Source organism: Scyliorhinus torazame, chromosome 16, assembly GCF_047496885.1.
Source record: "Scyliorhinus torazame isolate Kashiwa2021f chromosome 16, sScyTor2.1, whole genome shotgun sequence".
Taxonomy (NCBI): Eukaryota; Metazoa; Chordata; class Chondrichthyes; order Carcharhiniformes; family Scyliorhinidae; genus Scyliorhinus; species Scyliorhinus torazame.
Genome location: NC_092722.1, coordinates 7,506,175 through 7,530,282, shown reverse-complemented (window position 1 = coordinate 7,530,282; position 24,108 = coordinate 7,506,175). Strand labels below are relative to the sequence as shown.

At 49.7% G+C, this 24,108-nt stretch overlaps 1 protein-coding gene across 1 annotated transcript in view; it reads left to right on the top strand.

The window, feature by feature from the left end:
• The window catches only part of pex14 (peroxisomal biogenesis factor 14), a 370,669-nt gene that overhangs the window by 221,169 nt on the left and 125,392 nt on the right, over positions 1–24,108 (top strand). Inside the window, exon 6 of the mRNA XM_072477722.1 lies at positions 20,430–20,515. Within this exon, the coding sequence (XP_072333823.1) occupies positions 20,430–20,515 (86 nt within the window). The remainder of the gene's footprint in view (positions 1–20,429; positions 20,516–24,108) is intronic.

The following is a 24,108-nucleotide window of genomic DNA, read 5'->3' as shown; positions in this document are numbered from 1 at the left end:
ATATGAACTACAAAAGATTAATATCGAGCAGGCATTTCAATAGCAGTTCTATTTAATTTGAGTAACTGATCAATTGATGTGGGATAAAACAACCTCCGAGCAGTAGTCTGTTTAGTGGGCAACACACCAAATGCATACTAAATAAGGAATTGGTACGGATTCTTCAATTTAATATATCTTAGAATCCGATGAATCATTTGCCATATGTCAAACATTTTGATCCAAAATTAGCCGATTCGAACAGCCTTGCAGGTTAAATAAAATCTAAATTTAGGCTGTTAAACTTTGGTATCAAAATGAGACCATGGAGTAAGATCTTGTAATACTTTGAAACCTGGTCTTGTGCAAATATGACTTTATAACTTGGAGTTTTTAGAGTCTCAATGCATGATCCTTATGATTATGAATATTTATGATTTTTTTCTTGTAAGCTGCAGATTCTAATCAAGAAAGTAGTTATATTATGATAATCATAAAACATAATTAACGTAATAGCCCACTGTTGGAGGATGCTTGCGGTGCTGTGTTAACCCCTGGAGAACTTTCTACCAGAATAGAACACATTCAGTGGGGTTAAAATTCTCCAGTTGATCATAGAATGTTGCAAATGAACAAATGGTCTGTTTTTGCACCCTTTCCTCTAATTTGCTTTGTGTTACTAATTAGAAACTTACAGAAAATAATTTTGGCAGTTTTAGAGTAGAAGCCTCTTAGCAGAACACCTCCTATGGTGAGCAAAACACTCCATCCTGTTATTCTTATTAACGAAGGCCTATTAAAAAGTATATGTGCCAGTTTTGATTGGCAGTAATAGATTCTGCAACTGTTCAAGATGTAAATTCATTATTCTATCAGTAACAGTAGGTTTACAGTCAATGATGAAAGGGGTAAACTTTACCCATTGGGTCAATTGTATGGTGACACCCCCTCGGAGAAGGTTATGCAAAAATCTTTTGTTATCAATCGTACTTGTCCTTCATCTGGTCATGAAAACCAATCCGTTTCATTTCAAAGGTCTGAAAGGGCTGTACAACTTGGCTAAATGCGTGAAAATTAAACTGACGATTGTTTTTTTTTTCTTTAACTCTTAACGGCTTTGAATCCCAGGACTGAATCAGTAGCTCAACCTCTAAAGTGACAATCCTATTCTAGGATGTTTCTCTAAAGCAAGAATTTCTCACTGAGATCTGTGTCGGATTTGTACGCAAACATTTATTTAACAACTTCGTCATGATCTGGTACAGACTCTTGGCAGTCATTGTGTTGTGCATTTGTAGAGTCTCTGTTTGTTTATTAACATACTTTAAACTAGGAATATTTCATGGACCATATATTCTCCAAGGTTCTGTACAATATTTGAATTAAATATATGGGATGTAGCGTATTTGGATCTTCCATATTGAACAGCTCAAGTAATTCTGTTCTGAATGGAATTCGGGCACAGGACCGTTCCTTCGTGGTGGGTGGCCAAATTATAGTGATACAGGCTTTCCAGGGGAACGACAGAGCAGCATGCTGAAGGACTAGATTCCCATTACATAAATCATTTTCTCCCCACAGGGGAGTAAACTAGGCCAACAGTGCCAGTGAGTCTGTAGGGAGCCACTTGAGAAATCCCCCAGTAGGCGGCAGGCAACTAGGAATAGGACTCCCGCAGGGCAGGGGAAAGTACTGGAAGATAGTGATGATCTACCAAGGGTTTGCTGAGCTCCAGTTCCACACTCATGGACTGCTTAAAGTGCAAATGGGGAGAAATTTCATTGTGTTCACTGCAGAAGCCCCATATCTGGGACTCTGGTCTTTCAGATCTAGAATAAACTGCAAAATGTAACTCTTATACCCGTTTTCCTATGGGCTATTATTTGGGATGACATAAATTATCAGGATCAATTCCAAGGATAGCCCAAGTCATGCATGTACAGGCTCCACTAGTTGAAACCAGTGTAGGATCTTTGACAAAATACATTCACCTATGGCTCTGGGGCAAACTGTGTGTGTTGTAAAGTATCCTTGATCAAAGCACAAAATAATCTGAGATTGTTTCAAAATACACTATGTAAAGTATGGCTCGGACTGTTGTTTTCTGTTACACAAAAAGACTTTGATTTACATTAAAATAAAATCAATTTATTTTCACGGTAACACGGTGGTAAGCACTGCTGCCTCACAGCTCCAGGGACCCAGGGTCAATTCCAGATTCGGGTGACTGTCTGGGTGGAGTTTGCACTTTCTCCCCGTGTCTGCGTGAGTTTCCTCCGGGTGCTCCGGTTTCCTCCCACACTCCAAAGATGTGCAGGTTAGGTGGATTGATCAGGCTAAATTGCTCCTTAATATCCGAACGGTTAGGTTGGGTTACTGGCTAATGGGGATAAGGTGGAGGTATGGGCTTAAGTAGAGTGCTCTTTCCAAGGGCCAGTGAAGACTCGATGGGCTGAATGGCCTCCTTCTGCATGGTAAAGTCTATGATAATGATTTTTGAGTTTAAATAATAAATATCACACTGCTTTAGTTCAGACATTCAGCAGCAGATTCCAGTAATGCTTTTATCTTTTTGATCAATTCAGTAAAATTGACAACAAAATCACAAGTTTTAATAATAATCTTTATTGTCACAAGTAGGCTAACATTAACACTGCAATGAAGTTACTGTGAAAAGCCCCAAGTTGCCACATTCCGCCCGCCGCCTGTTCGGGTACACTGAGCGAGAATTCCGAATGTCCAATTCACCTAACGGCATGTCTTTCAGGATCAATGTTTCTTTGTCACAGTGAAACATTTGAGCAATGGCCTTGACTGGATGAGCCTGAAAATATAGTCGCAAATCACCAGTGGCAAGGTTCTCTGTTTAGACTGAGTCACTAAATTATTTAAAATGTCGTTAAATAATTTTTAGTCTGTGCTTCATTGAACTGTTAACCTATGTAATGATCCCCAAACTAGCTATATGTTTGTTGAGGATTTAACTGCTTTTAACAGTGCAGTTTTTCATGCAGTCCTGTCTTTGCTGAATGTTTTTGCTCTGCGTTTTTTTCCATTAATATTTGGATGCCAGTGCTACCGAGGTGAATGTGTGGCACTGTAAAAACAAGCTTCTAATGAAAATGTGTTAGTTTTATGATTTGACGTGAGTTAATCAGATGATTTCTAATTCTGCTCTGATAAATTAACCTATAAAATCGTAAGAAATCGGAGCAGGAGCAGGCGATTCGGCCCATCCAACCTGTTCCACCATTGAATAAGATCATTGGCTGATCTGATTGTGGCCTTAACCCCACTTTCCTGAATGCCCCTCATAACCCTGACTCCTTTGTTGATGAAAAATCTGTCTGCTCAGCCTGGAATATATCCAACGATCCGGCCTCCACTGCTCTCTGGGGAAGAGGTCCCAATGATGAATGACCCTCTGATTGAAGAAATTGCTCCCCATCTATGTCTTAAATAGGAGACCCCTTATTTTTAAACTGTGTCTCCTCATTCTAGATTCTCCCATGAGGCAGACATCCTCTCAGAATCTACCCTGTCAAGCAACCTTATATGTTTAAATACGATCACCTCTCATTCTTCTAAACTCCAGCGAATATAAGCCCAACCTAATCTCACAATGCAACCCCTTGATCCAGCAATCAGCCTGCTGAACCTTATCTGAACTGCTTTCACTGCAAATATGTACCTCAAGTAAGAATACCAAAACTATACCGCACACCCCAGATGTGGTCACACCAATGCCCTGTACAGTTGTAGCAAGACTCCCGACTTTTATTCTCCATCCCCCTTGCAAGAAAGACCAACATTCCATTTGCCTTCCTAATTACTTGCTGTTTCTGCATGCTAACCTCTTGTGATTCATGGAAAAGGACACCCAGATCTCTCTGTACCACAGCATTCTGTAGCCTCCCTCCATTTAAATAATCTGTTTTTCTATTCTTTCTTCCAAAGTGGGCAATCTCTCATTTTCCCACATTATACCCCATCTGACATTTTTTCCCATTCACTTAGTCTATCTATATCCCTTTGGAGGCTCTTTGTATCCTCTTCATTAATTACGTTCCAACCTAGCTTTATACCATCAAATTTGGCTAGAATATCATCTGAATATCTAATTCAGATCACTGCCTGTTCTTTGCTCTTAGCTATACGGCACCTGTGTACGTACTTGCATCAAGTCACGTCCGTTCATCGCTCCTGTAATAATAATAATAATCGCTTGTCACAAGTAAGCTTCAATCAAGTTACTGTGAAAAGCCCCTAGTCGCCACATTCCGGCGCCTGTTCGGGGAGCCTGGTACGGGAATTGAACCCGCGCTGCTGGCATTGTTCTGCATTACAAGCCAGCTGTTTAGCCCACTGTGCTAAACCAGCCCCGCTCAACGCATTCCGACATCCTGGGCTAGTGTGTGGTCAATTAGAGCCCCACGTGCCCCGGAGTCACAACACAAGTGAATTAACCAATAATTTGTATAAAATTACACACAGTCTTTGGCCCTTGGCTGTCCAATAATAATAGTCACCAGGTTTGTAAATGTAAACATGATTGCTGTTTATTTATAACGGGGCCTATCATGAAATATGTGATACATATTACTGGTTAACGACAAACCAATACTTGCCACCCACTTTAACTGTCCCACTCTCTACTCATACACGCAAGACAGACACACACGGAGGGGAAAGCGATGAAAAAAAGGATGGAAGTCAAAAGAGTCTTTACTTCAGATGTTTTTTTTAGCAAGTTAGCAGACTAGTGTCTTTGGTTTTCAGCTGGTAATGCTAAAAAGAGCCATTCAGTCAGGGTGCCTGTAGTTTAGAAAATGCAGTACTCGGAGGCAACATGCTTTTTTCCTGGAGAGACACCTTATTTGTCATCAAACTGGGCCATCAACTCGAGGTTCACATTCAGGCCTCTTATCTTCCTGGGGAGACTCTTTATTTCACATCAAACCTTGCTTTCGGCCTCTGCCCTCTCATTAGAATGGAACCCAAACTTGCTGGAGAGAGAGTCAGCCTCGCAGTGGCCTTATGGAGTGAGTTAGCTGGATCTTTCTGGAGTGAGTTAGCTGGATCTTTCTGGAGTGAGTTAGTTGGATCTTTCTGGAGTGAGTTAGCTGGATCTTCCTGGAGTGAGTTAGCTGGATCTTCCTGGAGTGAGTTAGCTGGATCTTTCTGGAGCGAGTTAGCTGGATCTTTCTGGAGTGAGTTAGCTGGATCTTTCTGGAGTGAGTTAGTTGGATCTTTCTGGAGTGAGTTAGCTGGATCTTTCTGGAGTGAGTTAGCTGGATCTCTCTGGAGAGAGTTAGCTGGATCTCTCTGGAGAGAGTTAGCTGGATCTCTCTGGAGAGAGTTAGCTGGATCTCTCTGGAGAGAGTTAGCTGGATCTTCCTGGAGTGAGTTAGCTGGATCTTTCTGGAGTGAGTTAGCTGGATCTTTCTGGAGTGAGTTTGTTGGATCTTTCTGGAGTGAGTTAGCTGGATCTCTCTGGAGAGAGTTAGCTGGACCTCCCTGGAGTGAGTTACCTGGATCTCTCTGGAGAGAGTTAGCTGGATCTCTCTGGAGTGAGTTAGCTGGATCTTTCTGGAGTGAGTTCGCTGGATCTCCCTGGAGTGAGTTAGCTGGATCTTTCTGGAGTGAGTTAGCTGGATCTCTCTGGAGAGAGTTAGCTGGATCTCCCTGGAGTGAGTTAGCTGGATCTCTCTGGAGCGAGTTAGCTGGATCTTTCTGGAGTGAGTTTGTTGGATCTCTCTGGAGTGAGTTAGCTGGATCTCTCTGGAGTGAGTTAGCTGGATCTTCCTGGAGTGAGTTAGCTGGATCTTCCTGGAGTGAGTTAGCTGGATCTCTCTGGAGAGAGTTAGCTGGATCTCTCTGGAGAGAGTTAGCTGGATCTTCCTGGAGTGAGTTAGCTGGATCTCTCTGGGAGCGTTAGATGGATCTCTCTGGAGAGAGTTAGCTGGATCTTTATGGAGTGAGTTAGCTGGATCTTCCTGGAGTGAGTTAGCTGGATCTTTCTGGAGTGAGTTAGCTGGATCTTTCTGGAGTGAGTTTATTGGATCTTTCTGGAGTGGGTTAGCTGGATCTTTCTGGAGAGAGTTAGCTGGATCTTTCTGGAGTGAGCTAGCTGGATCTCTTCATCGGGCTGCCAGAAACAAAAATCAAACCAAACCCAAGCCTCGGGGCTCTGAAAAATCTTCCAATGGAATAATATCCAATCACCACCTGTTACCGGGCAGAGCACAGCCCTCTGAGCCTATTCGATGGCCACCAGCCAAATCAATCAAACCGAGTCGACACTGATACCGGCCAGTCTGCAGTCACCAGTTTAAACCAGCACAGCCTTATGTTGGAATTAGAGATACAGGCTGCTTGCCTTAAAGTCTCAGGTTAATTAATCACCCCATGGATCAAAACTGCAGCGTCTAAAATAAAAGAAAGGGGAAATAACTGAATGTAGCACCGTCAATATGACACAAGGCAGTTTGAGGTAATGTCAATTGAAGGCTTTATTAAGCAGAACTTTATCCCCAGCAGCGTGGCTACAGAATACAACTGCTGAGGGAAATGGAGGGAAAAACTGGGTTCTTATACCGGCATTTCTGTGTGGAGTCCAGTAGGTGACAGATCCTATCAGGACCTGGCATCCCTCCACCAATAGCCTGCCGACACGTGGTGTACCGTATTACCCCTAATACATACCACCACATTCACCCCTTGTTGAAAATAAACCCGGCTGGATGGTGGTTCGCATGGTGGTAGGGATTTACAGAGTCGGTACTGTGCCGTAACTTTGAACAAAACACAAAATTATCGCTTCAACTGGGCCAACGGGCCAAACAGGGTCGGCATGATGCCATAACTATAACAAGACACAATAACTGAAAACGTTGAGAGTTAAAGTGATTCGATGAGCCGGATGGGCGCCCTGGTCGTCCTTTCCGATTGTCTCGGGCGTGGTGGTGATGGCGCTGGCTCGAGTCCCGTCGACTCTGGGAGCGTAGCGCTGTCCCCTGTGTCCTTACTCCTGGGCGGGTCTGGGAGGAGAACCGAACCCCCCGGGAAGGGGGTGGCTGCGGGATGAACCGGCGGGAGTGAGGAGGTGGTGATTGGCGTTGGGGAGGTTGTAGGCAGCTCCGGCGGGAGCCAGATCTCGCAGGGAGACCGTGTCCTGGCGCCCATCGGGGTACTCCACATAGGCGTATTGCGGGTTGGCGTGAAGGAGATGCACCCGTTCCACCAACGGATCAGACTTGTGCGCCCGCACATGTTTCCGGAGCAGAATGGGTCCCGGAGCTGCTAGCCAGGTCGGAAGTGGCGTTCCAGAGGAGGACTTCCTAGGAAAGAGGAGGAGGCGCTCGTGAGGCATTTGATTTGTGGCGGTGCACAGCAGGGACCGGATAGAGTGAAGGGCATCCGGGAGGACTTCCTGCCAGCGGGAAATTGGGAGGCTCCTAGACCGGAGGTCCAGCAGGACGGCCTTCCAGACCGTTCCATTCTCCCTTTCTACCTGCCCGTTCCCCCGGGGGTTGTAACTGGTCGTCCTGCTCGAGGCTATGCCCTGCTGAGCAGGAATTGACGCAGTTCGTCACTCATAAAGGAAGACCCCCTGTCGCTATGGATATAGTCGGGGAAACAGAACAGTGTAAAAATGGTACCGAGGGCTTTAATGACCGTGGACGCGGTCATGTCGGGGCAGGGGATGGCGAAAGGGAAACGGGAGTATTCGTCAACGACGTTCAGGAAGTACGCGTTGCGATCGGTGGAGGGGAGGGGGCCTTTGAAATCCAAACTGAGGCGTTCAAAGGGTCGAGAGGCCTTAACCAGGTGCGCTCTATCTGGCCTGAAAAAGTGCGGTTTGCACTCAGCGCAGATCTGGCAGTTTCTGGTGACTGTTCGGACGTCCTCGACGGAGTAAGGGAGGTTGCGGGCCTTAAGGAAGTGGTAGAAACGAGTGACCCCCGGGTGGCAGAGGTTCTCGTGGAGGGCTTGTAGACGGTCCACTTGTACATTGGCACATGTGCCGCGAGATAGGGCATCGGATGGCTCGTTCAGCTTTCCGGGACGATACAAGATCTCATAATTGAAGGTGGAGAGTTCGATCCTCCACCGCAAGATCTTGTCGTTCTTGATCTTGCCCCGATGTGCGTTATCGAACATGAAGGCAACCGACCGTTGGTCAGTGAGGAGAGTGAATCTCCTACCGGCCAGGTAATGCCTCCAGTGTCGCACAGCTTCCACTATTGCTTGTGCCTCCTTTTCCACTGAGGAGTGGCGGATTTCTGAAGCGTGGTGGGTTCGGGAGAAGAAGGCCACGGGTCTGCCTGCTTGGTTGAGGGTGGCCGCCAGAGCTACATCCGATGCGTCGCTCTCGACCTGGAAGGGGAGGGACTCGTCGATGGCGCGCATCGTGGCCTTTGCGATATCCGTTTTGATGCGACTAAAGGCCTGGCATGCCTCTGTCGTCAGGGGAAAAGTAGTGGACTGGATTAGTGGGCGGGCCTTGTCTGTGTACTGGGGGACCCACTGGGCGTAATAAGAAAAGAAGCCCAGGCAACGTTTCAGGGCTTTGGCACAGTGGAGGAGAGGGAACTCCATGAGGGGGCGCATGCGTTCAGGGTCGGGGCCTATCACTCCATTACGCACTACGTAGCCCAGGATGGCTAGTTGATCGGTGCGGAACACGCATTTTTCTTTGTTGTAAGTGAGGTTCAGGGCGTGAGCGGGCTGGAGGAGTTTTTGGAGGTTGGCGTCGTGGTCCTGCTGGTCGTGGTCGCAGATGGTGACGTTGTCGAGATACGGGAACGTGGCCCGTAAACCGTGCTGGTCAACCATTCGGTCCATCTCTCGTTGGAAGACCGAGACTCCGTTCGTGACGCCGAATGGAACCCTTAAAAAGTGGTATAACCGCCCGTCTGCTTCAAAGGCAGTATAGTTGCGGTCACCGGGACGGATGGGGAGCTGGTGGTAGGCGGACTTGAGGTCCACGGTGGAAAAGACCTTGTACTGTGCAATCCGATTGACCATGTCGGATATGCGGGGGAGAGGGTACGCATCTAGCTGAGTGTACCTGTTGATGGTCTGACTATAGTCGATGACCATCCTCTGTTTCTCCCTGAACAAAGAACAAAGAACAAAGAAATGTACAGCACAGGAACAGGCCCTTCGGCCCTCCAAGCCCGTGCCGACCATGCTGCCCGACTAAACTACAATCTTCTACACTTCCTGGGTCCGTATCCCTCTATTCCCATCCTATTCATGTATTTGTCAAGATGCCCCTTAAATGTCACTATCGTCCCTGCTTCCACCACCTCCTCCGGTAGCGAGTTCCAGGCACCCACTACCCTCTGCGTAAAAAACTTGCCTCGGACATCTACTCTAAACCTTGCCCCTCTCACCTTAAACCTATGCCCCCTAGTAATTGACCCCTCTACCCTGGGGAAAAGCCTCTGACTATCCACTCTGTCTATGCCCCTCATAATTTTGTATACCTCTATCAGGCCTCCCCTCAACCTCCTTTGTTCCAGTGAGAACAAACCGAGTTTATTCAACCGCTCCTCATAGCTAATGCCCTCCATACCAGGCAACATTCTGGTAAATCTCTTCTGCACCCTCTCTAAAGCCTCCACATCCTTCTGGTAGTGTGGCGACCAGAATTGAACACTATACTCCAAGTGTGGCCTAACTAAGGTTCTATACAGCTGCAACATGACTTGCCAATTCTTATACTCAATGCCCCGGCCAATGAAGGCAAGCATGCCGTATGCCTTCTTGACTACCTTCTCCACCTGTGTTGCCCCTTTCAATGACCTGTGGACCTGTGCTCCTAGATCTCTTTGACTTTCAATACTCTTGAGGGTTCTACCATTCACTGTATATTCCCTACCTGCATTAACCTTCCAAAATGCATTACCTCACATTTGTCCGGATTAAACTCCATCTGCCATCTCTCCGCCCAAGTCTCCAAACAATCTAAATCCTGCTGTATCCTCCGACAGTCCTCATCGCTATCCGCAATTCCACCAACCTTTGTGTCGTCTGCAAACTTACTAATCAGACCAGTTACATTTTCCTCCAAATCATTTATATATACTACAAACAGCAAAGGTCCCAGCACTGATCCCTGTGGAACACCACTGGACACAGCCCTCCAATTAGAAAAGCATCCTTCCATTGCTACTCTCTGCCTTCGATGACCGAGCCAGTTCTGTATCCACCTTGCCAGCTCACCCCTGATCCCGTGTGACTTCACCTTTTGTACTAGTCTACCATGAGGGACCTTGTCAAAGGCCTTACTGAAGTCCATATAGACAACATCCACTGCCCTACCTGCATCAATCATCTTAGTGACCTCCTCGAAAAACTCTATCAAGTTAGTGAGACACGACCTCCCCTTCACAAAACCGTGCTGCCTCTCACTAATACGTCCATTTGCTTCCAAATGGGAGTAGATCCTGTCTCGAAGAATTCTCTCCAGTAATTTCCCTACCACTGAAGTAAGGCTCACCGGCCTGTAGTTCCCGGGATTATCCTTGCTACCCTTCTTAAACAGAGGAACAACATTGGCTATTCTCCAGCCCTCCGGGACATCCCCTGAAGACAGCGAGGATCCAAAGATTTCTGTCAAGGCCTCAGCAATTTCCTCTCCAGCCTCCTTCAGTATTCTGGGGTAGATCCCATCAGGCCCTTGGGACTTATCTACCTTAATATTTTTTAAGACACCCAACACCTCGTCTTTTTGGATCACAATGTGACCCAGGCTATCTACACCCCCTTCTCCAGACTCAGCATCTACCAATTTCTTCTCTTTGGTGAATACTGATGCAAAGTATTCATTTAGTACCTTGCCCATTTCCTCTGGCTCCACACATAGATTCCCTTGCCTATCCTTCAGTGGGCCAACCCTTTCCCTGGCTACCCTCTTGCTTTTTATGTACGTGTAAAAAGCCTTGGGATTTTCCTTAACCCTATTTGCCAATGACCTTTCGTGACCCCTTCTAGCCCTCCTGACTCCTTGCTTAAGTTCCTTCCTACTTTCCTTATATTCCACGCAGGCTTCGTCTGTTCCCAGCCTTTTAGCCCTGACAAATGCCTCCTTTTTCTTTTTGACGAGGCCTACAATATCTCTCGTCATCCAAGGTTCCCGAAAACTGCCGTATTTATCCTCACAGGAACATGCCGGTCCTGAATTCCTTTCAACGGCCACTTGAAAGCCTCCCACATGTCAGATGTTGATTTGCCCTCAAACATCCACCCCCAATCTATGTTCTTCAGTTCCCTCCTAATATTGTTATAATTAGCCTTCCCCCAATTTAGCACATTCATCCTAGGACCACTCTTATCCTTGTCCACCAGTACTTTAAAAGTACCCTGGTCTTAACAACTACCACCTGGGCTCTCCAGGGACTGTTGCTAGCCTGGATGATGCCTTCCTTCAGCAGCCTCTGGACTTCGGACCGGATAAATGCTTGGTCCTGGGCGCTGTGCCGTCTGCTCCTTGTGGCGACGGGTTTGCAATCCGGTGTGAGGTTCGCAAACAAGGAAGGCGGTTCAACCTTGAGGGTCGCGAGGCCGCAGTCAGTGGGGGTATAGGGCCGGCAAATTTAAATGTTAAACTCTGGAGGTTGCATTGGAAGTCCAACCCTAGGAGTGTGGGCGCACAGAGATGGGGGAGGACATAAAGCCGGTAATTTCGGAACTCCCTCCCCTGCACCGTTAGGTTAGCGATGCAGAACCCCGTGATCTGAACGGAGTGGGATCCCGCCGCCAGGAAAAGTTTCTGGGTGCTTGGCCGAATTACGAGGGAACAGCGCCATACCGTGTCCGGATGAATGAAGCTCTCCGTGCTCCCAGAGTCGATAAGACACGGCGTCTCGTAGCCATTCACTAGGACTGTAGTGGTTGCAGTCTGGAGCGTCCGGGGTCGCGACTGGTCGAGGGTCGTCGAAGCCAGACGTGGTTGTTGAAGTTGAGCATCGTAATCAGGCAGTATGTGGCCGTCTGTGTCGGGGTCCTTCAGCCAAGATGGCGGCGTCCACGGATCGAGCGCGGTCGGGGGTGGATAAAATGGCGGCGCCCATATCATCTCGTGGCGTCCGGGGTCCAAAATGACGGCGTCCGTTGGTCACACGTGGATCGCTGTGGGGGCTGGGTCTGTGGTCCCGTTTCTTCCCCGGAGATAGCGGCGACCCCGCGGGACTTGCACACCGTCGCGTAGTGGCCTTTCTTCCCGCAGCTTTTGCAGGTAGCCGCGCGGGCCGGGCATCGCTGCCGAGGGTGTTTCGGCTTGCCGCAAAAAAAGCAGTGGGGCCGCCCCGGTTGGTCTGGTGTTTTGGCCGCGCAGGTTTGCAGGGGTGGGGGGGGTGTCGGAGAGTCGACCGCAGCGGGGGTCCACGGAGCCCAAGGGGCTGTAGTGCGGTCGGGGGCGTAGGCGCGGGCGTTACGCGAGGCCACATCGAGGGATGCCGCCAGGGCCCGAGCTTCTGTAAGTCCCAGAGATTCTTTCTCCAGAAGCCTCTGGCGGATCTGGGAAGAGGCCAAACCTGCCACATACGCATCGCGGACCAGGAGCTCTGTGTTCACTCGCTGTTACCACCGGGGAGTTGCAGTTTCGACCCAGGATCTGCAAGGTGTTATAAAACCTGTCCAGCGATTTCCCCCGGAAATTGCCGTCATGTGGCGAGCTGGTAGCGAGCAAAAACCTGGTTGGCGGGCCGGATGTAGATATCCTTCAGCGCGGCGATGGCACCGGTGAAACCGTCCTCGTCCTCGATAAGGGAGTAGACGTTAGGACTCACCCTGGAATAGAGGACCTGCATCTTTTGTTCATCAGTCGGTGTGCCGGGGGCCGTTCGGAGGTAGCCCTCAAAGCATGCCAGCCAGTGTTTGAAGATAGAGGCCGAGTTAGCTGCTTGGGGTGCGATGCGTAGGCACTCCGGGGTGATTCGGAGCTCCATGTTCCCACGTCGTTTTCTTCAATTTAAATTCTGCTTAATAAATTGTAGCACCGTCAATATGACGCGAGGCAGGTTGAGGTAATGTCAATTGAAGGCTTTATTAAGCAGAACTTTATCCCCAGCAGCGTGGCTACAGAATACAACTGCTGAGGGAAATGGAGGGAAAAACTGGGTTCTTATTGTGGTAGTATGTATTGGGGGTCATGTGGGACTGGAAGCCCTAATGTCATTGGCTGACAGATCCCGGGTCCTGGTTGGCCGTTGACCTCTAGCTCCGCCCTGAAGGCGGAGTATAAGAAGCCGGAGTCCTCCCCCGCAGGCCAATCTACTATCGAGCTGCGGGGGAACAGACACGCTTAATAAAGCCTCATCGACTTCACTCTATTCGTCTCACGGAGTCTTTGTGCGCTACAATTTATTAAGCCTAAAAAGGACTATGGAGCTCAGGATCATTCCGGAATGCCTGAGGATCAGCCCCCACGCAGTGAACGCGGCAGCAGCCTTCAAGCACTGGCAGACTTGCTTCGAGGCCTACCTCAGAACGGCTACCGGCCGGGTCACAGAAGACCAAAAACTACAGGTCCTGCACTCGAGGGTGAGCACGGAGATCTTCTCCCTCATCGAAGACTCGGAGGATTTCCAGACGGCGTTCGCAGCACTGAAAAGTCTCTATGTCCGCCCAGTTAACCAAATCTACGCTCGCTACCAGCTCGCGACGAGACGGCAAGATCCCGGAGAATCGATGGACGAATTCTACGCCGCGCTGCTGATTTTGGGACGAGCTTGCAGCTGCCCTTCGGTGAACGCAAATGAACACACGGACATGTTAATGCGCGATGCTTTTGTGGCAGGTATGAATTCCTCCCAAATCCGCCAAAGACTTCTAGAAAGAGAGTCGCTAGGACTCTCAGAGGCCCGGGCCCTAGCAGCCTCCCTAGACGTGGCCGCGCGTAATACCCGCGCCTACGGCCCCGACCGCGCGGCAGCCCATTGGGCTCCGTACGTACTCGTCGCGACAAACCCCTCCACCCTCTTTCCCCCCCCCCCGGACACCCCACAGGCTTGCGCGGTTCAGACGCCAAGTCGCACCGGGGGCGCCCGCTGCTATTTCTGCGGCCAGGCGAAACACCCCCGGCAGCGCTGCCCGGCCCGCGCAGCAATCTGCAAGAGCTGCGGGAAAAAGGGCCATTTCGCGGTTGTGTGCCGGTCCCGCGAGGTCGCCGCCGCCCCGGGAGAACAGGGAGCCCTGCAAGCCGTTTACGCTCCCCACCCGCTGGCGCAGCCGCTCTGGGTCCCGACCACCGCGGTCCCGGGAGAACAGGGAGCCCTGCACGCCGCTTACGCTCCCCAACTCTTTCCCCCCCCCCCCATGTATGACCCGCCGGCACTACCACTTTGGGTCCCGACCACCACTCCCCACAGAGAAGAGGGAGTTCTGGCCGTCTCTAACGCCCCCCTAACCCCCCCCCCCCCGCGCTCCACGTCTGACCCACCGGCGCTTGGGTCCCGACCACCGCTGTCCCCGGAGAGGAGGGAGCCCCGCGCGGTCCTAACGCTCCCCAACCCCCCCCAGCGCCCCATGTGCGATCTGCAGACGCCGCCATTTTGGGTCCCGGCCACCACAAGCGGAGGAAGGGCGCCGCCATCTTGGACCACCCCAAACCTCTACGACGCGTGGGGGCGGCCATTTTGTCCACCCCCGCCGCCATCTTGTGACCCCCCAGCCACGTGCGATGTATGGGGGTGGCCATTTTGTTCATCCCCGACGCCATCTTGGACGGCAACAACGGACCCCACTCCACTACTACAACCACGTCTCGCTTCAATTACGCTCGATCAAGCTCGGCCCCGGACACTCCAGACGACGACGACAACGGTGCTAATAAACGGCCACGAGACACCATGCCTAGTCGACTCCGGGAGCACGGAGAGCTTTATCCACCCCGACACGGTAAGACGCTGTTCCTTGACCACCTACCCCAGTGCACAAAATATTTCCCTAGCTGCAGGATCCCACTCCGTACAGATCCAAGGATTCTGCATAGTTACCCTAACGGTGCAGGGGAGGGAGTTCAAAAACTACGAACTAAACATCCTTCCCCAACTCTGCGCCCCCACCTTACTGGGATTAGATTTCCAATGCAATCTACAGAGCCTTACGTTCAAATTCGGCGGCCCAATACCCCCACTCACTATCTGCGGCCTCGCAACCCTCAAGGTGCAACCCCCGTCCTTGTTTGCGAACCTCACCCCGGATTGCAAACCCGTCGCCACTAGGAGCAGACGGTACAGCGCCCAGGACCGGACCTTCATTCGGTCCGAAGTCCAGCGGCTACTAAAGGAGGGCATAATCCAGGCCAGCAATAGTCCCTGGAGAGCGCAGGTGGTAGTAGTGAAGACAGGGGAGAAACAAAGGATGGTCATTGACTATAGCCAGACCATCAATAGGTACACACAACTAGACGCGTACCCTCTCCCCCGCATATCCGACATGGTCAATCGGATTGCCCAATATAAAGTCTTCTCCACCGTGGACCTCAAGTCCGCCTACCATCAGCTCCCCATCCGCCCAAGTGACCGCAAGTACACAGCCTTCGAGGCAGACGGGCGATTATACCATTTCCTAAGGGTCCCATTTGGCGTCACAAACGGGGTCTCGGTCTTCCAACGGGAGATGGACCGAATGGTTGATCAACATGGGTTGCGGGCCACGTTCCCGTATCTCGACAATGTAACCATCTGCGGCCACGACCAGCAGGACCACGACGCCAACCTCCAAAAATTCCTCCAGACCGCCAAAGCCTTGAACCTCACGTACAACGAGGACAAGTGCGTTTTTAGCACCGATCGGCTAGCCATTCTGGGCTACGTAGTGCGCAATGGGATAATAGGCCCCGACCCCGAACGTATGCGCGCCCTCATGGAATTCCCCCTCCCGCACTGCCCAAAAGCCCTGAAATGCTGCCTGGGGTTCTTTTCATACTACGCCCAGTGGGTCCCCCAGTACGCAGACAAGGCCCGCCCCCTAATACAGACCACGACCTTCCCCCTGTCGACAGAGGCTTGCCAGGCCTTCAGCCGCATCAAAGCGGATATCGCAAAGGCCACGATGCGTGCCATCGACGAGTCCCTCCCCTTCCAGGTCGAGAGCGACGCCTCCGACGTAGCTCTAGCGGCCACCCTTAACCAAGCGGGCAGACCCGTGGCTTTTTTCTCCCGGACTCTCCACGCCTCAGAAATCCGCCACTCCTCAGTGGAAAAGGAAGCCCAAGCCATAGTGGAAGCTGTGCGACATTGGAGGCATTACCTGGCCGGCAGGAGATTCACTCTCCTCACTGACCAACGGTTGGAAGCCTTCATGTTCGATAATGCACTGCAGGGCAAAATCAAAAACGACAAGATCTTAAGGTGGAGGATCGAGCTCTCCACCTTCAACTACGAGATTTTGTATTGTCCCGGAAAGCTGAACGAGCCGTTCGATGCCCTATCCCGCGGCACATGTGCCAACGCACAAATTAACCGCCTCCAAACCCTCCACGAGGACCTCTGCCACCCGGGGGTCACTCGATTTTTCCACTTCATCAAGTCCCGCAATCTCCCATACTCTTTAGAGGAGGTCCGTACAGTCACAAGGGACTGCCACATCTGCGCGGAATGCAAACCGCATTTTTTCAGGCCGGATGGTGCGCACCTGATTAAGGCTTCCCGCCCCTTTGAACGCCTTAGTCTCGATTTCATAGGGCCCCTCCCCTCCACCGACCGCAACGCATATTTTCTTAATGTGGTGGACGAATACTCCCGCTTCCCATTCGCCATTCCCTGCTCTGACATGACCGCGGCCACAGTCATTAAAGCCCTGACCACCATCTTCACACTGTTCGGTTGCCCCGCATACGTCCACAGCGACAGGGGGTCCTCTTTCATGAGTGATGAGCTGCGCCAGTTCCTGCTCAGTAAGGGCATAGCCTCAAGCAGGACGACCAGCTACAACCCCCGGGGGAACGGGCAAGTAGAGAGGGAGAACGGCACGGTCTGGAAGACCGTCCTACTGGCCCTACGGTCCAGGAATCTCCCAGTTTCACGGTGGCAGGAGATCCTCCCGGACGCTCTCCACTCCATCTGGTCGTTATTATGTGCGAGCACTAATCAAACGCCTCATGAGCGTCTCCTTGTCTTCCCTAGGAGGTCCTCCTCTGGAACGTCGCTGCCGACCTGGCTGGCGGCCCCAGGGCCCATCTTGTTCTGAAAGCATGTGCGGGCACATAAGGCGGACCCGTTGGTCGAAAGGGTTCACCTCCACGCGAACCCGCAGTACGCTTACGTGGAGTACCCCGACGGCCGACAGGACACGGTCTCCCTGCGGGATCTGGCGCCCGCCGGCAACACACATACCCCCCGACACCATTCACCCCTTCCTGCCACCGCCGCACCCCGCGATCGCCCCCTTCCCAGGAGGATCGGTTCCCCTCCCCTCAGGCCCGACCAAGAATAAAGCCCAAGCTGAAACCGTAAGGCTCCCGGAGACGACAACACCGGTACAAGCACCACCACCACCACCGGGGCCGAGGCGATCGACACGGACGACCAGACCACCCGACCGACTCGTGGCGTCGATCTAAATCAAAATAAGGACTTTTCACAAGAACATTTTGCTTTTCTCCCTATACCCGCTGTAAATAGTCGAAACAGGACAAAATTGTACAATACTGTATTGCCATGTGAATGTTTTTTTTACCTCCCAGGACCAGCCCTGTAAACCCTTACCACCATACGAAGCATCACCCCGCCGGGTTCATTTTTGACAAAGGGTGAATGTGGTAGTATGTATTGGGGGTCATGTGGGACTGGAAGCCCTAATGTCATTGGCTGACAGATCCCGGGTCCTGGTTGGCTGTTGACCTCTAGCTCCGCCCTGAAGGCGGAGTATAAGAAGCCGGAGTCCTCCCCCGCAGGCCATTCTACTATCGAGCTGCGGGGGAACAGACACGCTTAATAAAGCCTCATGGACTTCACTCTATTCGTCTCAAGGAGTCTTTGTGCGCTACACTTATACCGGCATTTCTGGGTGGAGTCCAGTAGGTGGCAGATCCTATCAGGACCTGGCATCCCTCCACCAATAGCCTGTCGACACGTGGTGTACCGTATTACCCCTAATACATACCACCACACTGAATAAACAGGAAGGAGCTTTACAACTGACCGTCATTTGCTCCCTTGGCAGTGCCTCGAGTTTAAAAGTTTCATCTTCGCTTTCAAACCCATCCCTGGCCTTACCCCTCCCTATCTCCATAGCCTCCTCCAATCTCATAACCTTCTAGCTGCATCTTAAGCATCCCAGATTTTGTTTGTTTTACCACTGGCAGCCATGCCTTCGGCTGCCTAGATCCTAAGCTCTGGGATTCCTTCCCTAAACCTTCTATACCTTCTCATCTCGCTCTCCTCCTTTAAGGTGCTCAAAATCTGCCTCTCTGATCTAGCTTTTGACCATCTACTCCGATATTTCCATACGTGACTTGGTGTTATTTAATTTTAGAACTCTTCTGGAAGTAACGTGGGATGCAATATTGCGATAATGGTGCTTTATTAATGCAAGTTATTGTACCCACTCAGCGCTAGCCTTTTACTTCACTGTGGCTGACATCAAACTGCATTAAAGAAAGGAAAATTCCATCCATATAAGGCTCCGATCACAAAAATACAAAATAAGACTCTAGAAATAGTAATTAGCAGAACTTCAGTATTGCTAAAAGAAAAAAGAGACATGCTGTTAAAGCTTTTCATTTTGCACTCACCAACAAAGAACAAAGAAATGTACAGCACAGGAACAGGCCCTTTGGCCCTCCAAGCCCGTGCCGACCATGCTGCCCGACTAAACTACAATCTTCTACACTTCCTGGGTCCGTATCACTCTATTCCCATCCTATTCATGTATTTGTCAAGATGCCCCTTAAATGTCACTATCGTCCCTGCTTCCACCACCTCCTCCGGTAGCGAGGTCCAGGCACCCACTACCCTCTGCGTAAAAAACTTGCCTCGTACATCTACTCTAAACCTTGCCCCTCTCACCTTAAACCTATGCCCCCTAGTAATTGACCCCTCTACCCTGGGGAAAAGCCTCTGACTATCCAAAAATGAAAATTGCTTATTGTCACAAGTAGGCTTCAAATGAAGTTACTGTGAAAAGCCCCTAGTCGCCATATTCCGGCGCCTGTTCGGAGAGGATGTTACGGGAATTGAACCGTGTTTGCTGGCCTGCCTTGATCGGCTTTCAAAGCCAGCGATTTAGCCCTGTGCTAAACAGCCCCTACCAGTTTGCAAGAGTACAATAGTGAAGGAACAACAATGAATACGGCATGAGAAGAGAGTTCCTATCGGTTAGTAAGTGGACACTGGTAGGTAGAGGCCTTGCAATGGAGATTGCACCAGAGAGCAATTAACTGCCAAGCTTTTGATAAATTCAGACCAGCCAGGTTGACTCTGATTGGTCAAGGCATTGCCATGGGGGAATGAACCAGGAATTGGCTGTCCCTCAAGCTTGGGATCAGAGCCTTATTTTTTGTTTACTTGATGCAAGTAGTTGATTTAGTATCAACTAAACAAAAGCTTGGGTGACAGCGTTCCCTGGCTCATTCCCAATTTGAATCAATACCTTGACCAACCAGAGTTGACCTGCCTGTTTTGAATTTGAACAAAAACATGACCGTTAACTGTTCCCTCGTGCATTCTCTCTGGCAAAGCCTCGAACAATCCCATTGCCAACCAATCAGCACATTCTTCTCGTGCAGTATGAATTGTTGTTCCCATTGCTATTGGTATTGGTGCGAGCTATCCTGATGGGTGCCAAATGAAAAGCATTGATAGCATTTCTCTGTTTTTTGGCATTTCTCTGAAAATAGCGAAGTATTGTGAACATACCTATCAATTTACTATTTTTATCTTAAATTGACTATTCTGTTCAATCTGCAGCACTGTTGTATTTGCTATAACTTTAACAATCCCTGTTAAATTTATATTGGGGTTTTTGTATTGAAACAAAGGGACACATGCTTATTAGCTACTTTGTTGGGGGGTAGGCTGGTATTGAGCTGGCCTTTCCCGCCCGAGGTCAGGGCTTTGACACTTTGATCCAACCGACACCTGCCAGCCTACCGTGGTGCTGGGTGGGAAAAGGCCTTGTAGGGGCACTTAAGGACATGCATGGGTGGGGTACCCACGCAAGAACCTGCTTGCCCCATCATAAAATTGGGCCTGGGTCGGGGCAGGCAGTATCCTGGAGGGAATCTAGTCCATGCAGCTTTACCCCCTGCCCCTGGGAGCGGGATTCTGGTCTGTATTTATCTGAAAAATATTCACCTCGAAATGGAAGATGGTACTATGCAAAGAAGTCAATATTCTAAAAAGTGAATTGGACATTGTGATGTGCCGGCAGTCCTTTTAGTTTGTCTTTACTGGGTCAACTATTTATTACTCTTTATGTTCATATTTTTTTAGGTCCTCCTAGTTCCAGGTGGCGGGAATATGGCGCCTTGGCAATCATCATGGCTGGAATTGCATTTGGCTTTCACCAACTATACAAGGTACAGTTGTAGTTTTCCCCACACAATTGTCTGAAAGGCTTTCAAATTTACAATAAGATGCTGTTCCTTGTCACTAAGATTTATATACAGCAGAATTTAATATTCTTGGTCTCATTGTACTGATACAATATTTACAGAGACTGCTTATGTAAGGAAAACTTTAGCTTCTTTGGAACATCTCTTACTGTGGCTTGCTTGCCATGAGGTCAAGAACATCAGCACAGTGCCAGTGAATCGTAGGCTGCTCTTCCCTTTGAGAGATGACTGGTGGCGATTTAACCAGAGGGTCACCGCACCTCAGACGAGGGACAAGGTTGAGAAGGCGGGGCCTTTGTGAATAACCTCAGCGGGTACGGGAATTGAACCCGCGCTGTTGGCATCGCTCCGAATCATGAACCAGCCGCTCTGCCAACTGAGCTAGCCGACCCCCTAATGTGAGGTCTAGAAGAGAGAGCAAGACATAGAACATTACAGCGCAGTACAGGCCCTTCGGCCCTCGATGTTGCGCCAACCTGTGAAACCACTCCAAAGCCCTTGTACTATTCCCTTATCGTCCATATGTCTATCCAATGACCATTTGAATGTCGTATTGAATTCTTGGACACACTCGTCTCCATCAAGGACGGTCACCTCAGCACTTCGCTTTACCGCAAACCCACGGATAACCTCATGATGCTCCACTTCTCCAGCTTCCACCCTAAACACATTAAAGAAGCCATCCCCTATGGACAAGCGCTCCGTATACACAGGATCTGCTCAGACGAGGAGGAGCGTAACAGACATCTACAGACGTTGAAAGATGCCCTCGTACGAACGGGATATGGCACTTGACTCATCGATCGACAGTTCCAACGCGCCACAGCGAAAAACCGGACCGACCTCCTCAGAAGACAAACATGGGACACAACCGACAGAATACCCTTCGTCGTCCAGTACTTCCCCGGAGCGGAGAAACTACGTCATCTTCTTCACAGCCTTCAACACGTCATTGATGACGATGAACATCTTGTCAAGGTCATCCCCACACCCCCACTACTTGCCTTCAAACAACCGCGCAACCTCAAACGAACCATTGTTTGCAGCAAACTACCCAGTCTTCAGAACAGTGACCACGACACCACACAACCCTGCCATGGCAATCTCTGCAAGACGTGCCAGATCATCGACATGGATACCACTATTACACGTGAGAACACCACCCACCAGGTACGCGGTACATACTCGTGCGACTCGGCCAACGTTGTCTACCTCATACGCTGCAGGAAAGGATGTCCCAAAGCGTGGTACATTGGCGAGACCATGCAGACGCTGCGACAACGAATGAACGGACATCGCGCAACAATCACCAGGCAGGAATGTTCCCTTCCAGTCGGGGAACACTTCAGCAGTCAAGGGCATTCAGCCTCTGATCTCCAGGTAAGCGTTCTCCAAGGCGGCCTTCGGGACCCGCGACAACGCAGAATCGCCGAGCAGTAACTTATAGCTAAGTTCCGCACACATGAGTGCGGCCTCAACTGGGACCTGGGATTCATGTCACATTACATTCATCCCCCACCATCTGGCCTGCGAAATCCTACCAACTGTCCTGGCTTGAGACAATTCACACCTCTTTAACCTGGGGTTACCCCATCTCTGGATCTGTAAAGATTTAATCACCTGCTAATGCTCGCATTCCTAGCATTGTTTGGCATCTTTGAATTTGTCTATATATGTGTTTCTGGAACAGACCTCTTCATTCACCTGAGGAAGGAGCAGCGCTCCGAAAGCTAGTGACATTGAAACAAACCTGTTGGACTTTAACCTGGTGTTGTAAGACTTCGTACTGTGCTCACCCCAGTCCAACGCCGGCATCTCCACATCATTTGAATGTCCTTCGTGTTGGCGAGTCCACTACTGTTGCAGGCAGGGCATTCCACGCCCTTACTACTCTCTGAGTAAAGAACCTACCTCTGACATCTGTCTTATATCTATCTCCCCTCAATTTAAAGCTATGTCCCCTCGTGCTAGACATCACCATCCGAGGAAAAAGGCTCCCACTGTCCACCCTATCCAATCCTCTGATCATCTTGTATGCCTCAATTAAGTCACCTCTTAACATTCTTCTCTCTAACGAAAACAGCCTCAAGTCTCTCAGCCTTTCCTCATAAGATCTTCCCTCCATACCTGGCAACATTCTGGTAAATCTCCTCTGCACCCTTTCCAATGCTTCCACGTCCTTCCTATAATGCTGCGACCAGAATTGCACGCAATACTCCAAATGCGGCAGCACCAGAGTTTTGTACAGCTGCAACATGACCTCATGGCTCCGAAACTCAATCCCTCTACCAATAAAAGCTAACAGACCATACGCCTTCTTAACAACCCCTCTCAACCTGGGTGGCAACTTTCAGGGATCTATGTACATGGACACCGGGATCTCTCTGCTCATCCACACTGCCAAGAATCTTACCATTAGCCCAGTACTCTGTCTTCCTGTTATTCCTTCCAAAATGAATCACCTCACACTTTTCTGCATTAAACTCCATTTGCCACTTAGCCCAACGCTGCAGCTTATCTATGTCCCTCTGTAACTTGTAACATCCTTCTGCACTGTCCACAACTCCACCGACCTTAGTGTCATCTGCAAATTTACTCACCCATCCTTCTACGCCCTCCTCCAGGTCATTTATAAAAATGACAAACAGCAGTGGCCCCAAAACAGATCCTTGTGGTACACCACTAGTAACTGGACTCCAGTCTGAATATTTCCCATCAACCACCACCCTTTGTCTTCTTCCAGCCAACCAATTTCTGATCCAAACTGCTAAATCACTCTGAATCCCATGCCTCTGTATTTTCTGCAGTAGCCAACTGTGGGGCACCTTATCAAACGCTTTACTGAAATCCATATACACCACATCGACTGCTTTACCCTCATCCACCTGTTTGGTCACCTTCTCAAAGAACTCAATAAGGTTTGTGAGGCACGACCTACCCTTCACAAAACCGTGTTGACTATCTCTAATCAAATTATTCCTTTCCAGATGATTATACACCCTATTTCTTATAAACCTTTCCAAGATTTTGCCCACAACAGAAGTAAGGCTCACTGGTCTATAGTTACCGGGGTTGTCTCTACTCCCCTTCTTGAACAAGGGTACAACATTTGCTATCCTCCAGTCTTCTGGCACTATTCCTGTAGACAAGATGACTTAAAGATCAAAGCCAAAGGCTCAGCAATCTCCTCCCTAGCTTCCCAGAGAATCCTAGGATAAATCCCATCCGGCCCAGGGGACTTATCTATTTTCACACTTTCCAGAATTGCTAACACCTCCTCTTTATGAACCTCAAGCTCTTCTAGTCTAGTAGCCTAAATCTCAGTATTCTCCTCGACAACATTGTCTTTTTTCTGTGTGAATAGACCATGAGATGCTGCTCACATCAAATGATTATCATAGAATTTACAGTGCAGAAGGAGGCCATTCGGCCCATCGAGTCTGCACCGGCTCTTGGAAAGAGCACCCCACACAAGGACAACACCTCCACCCTATCCCCATAACCCAGTAACCCCACCCAACACTCAGGGAAATTTTGGACACAAAGGGCAATTTATC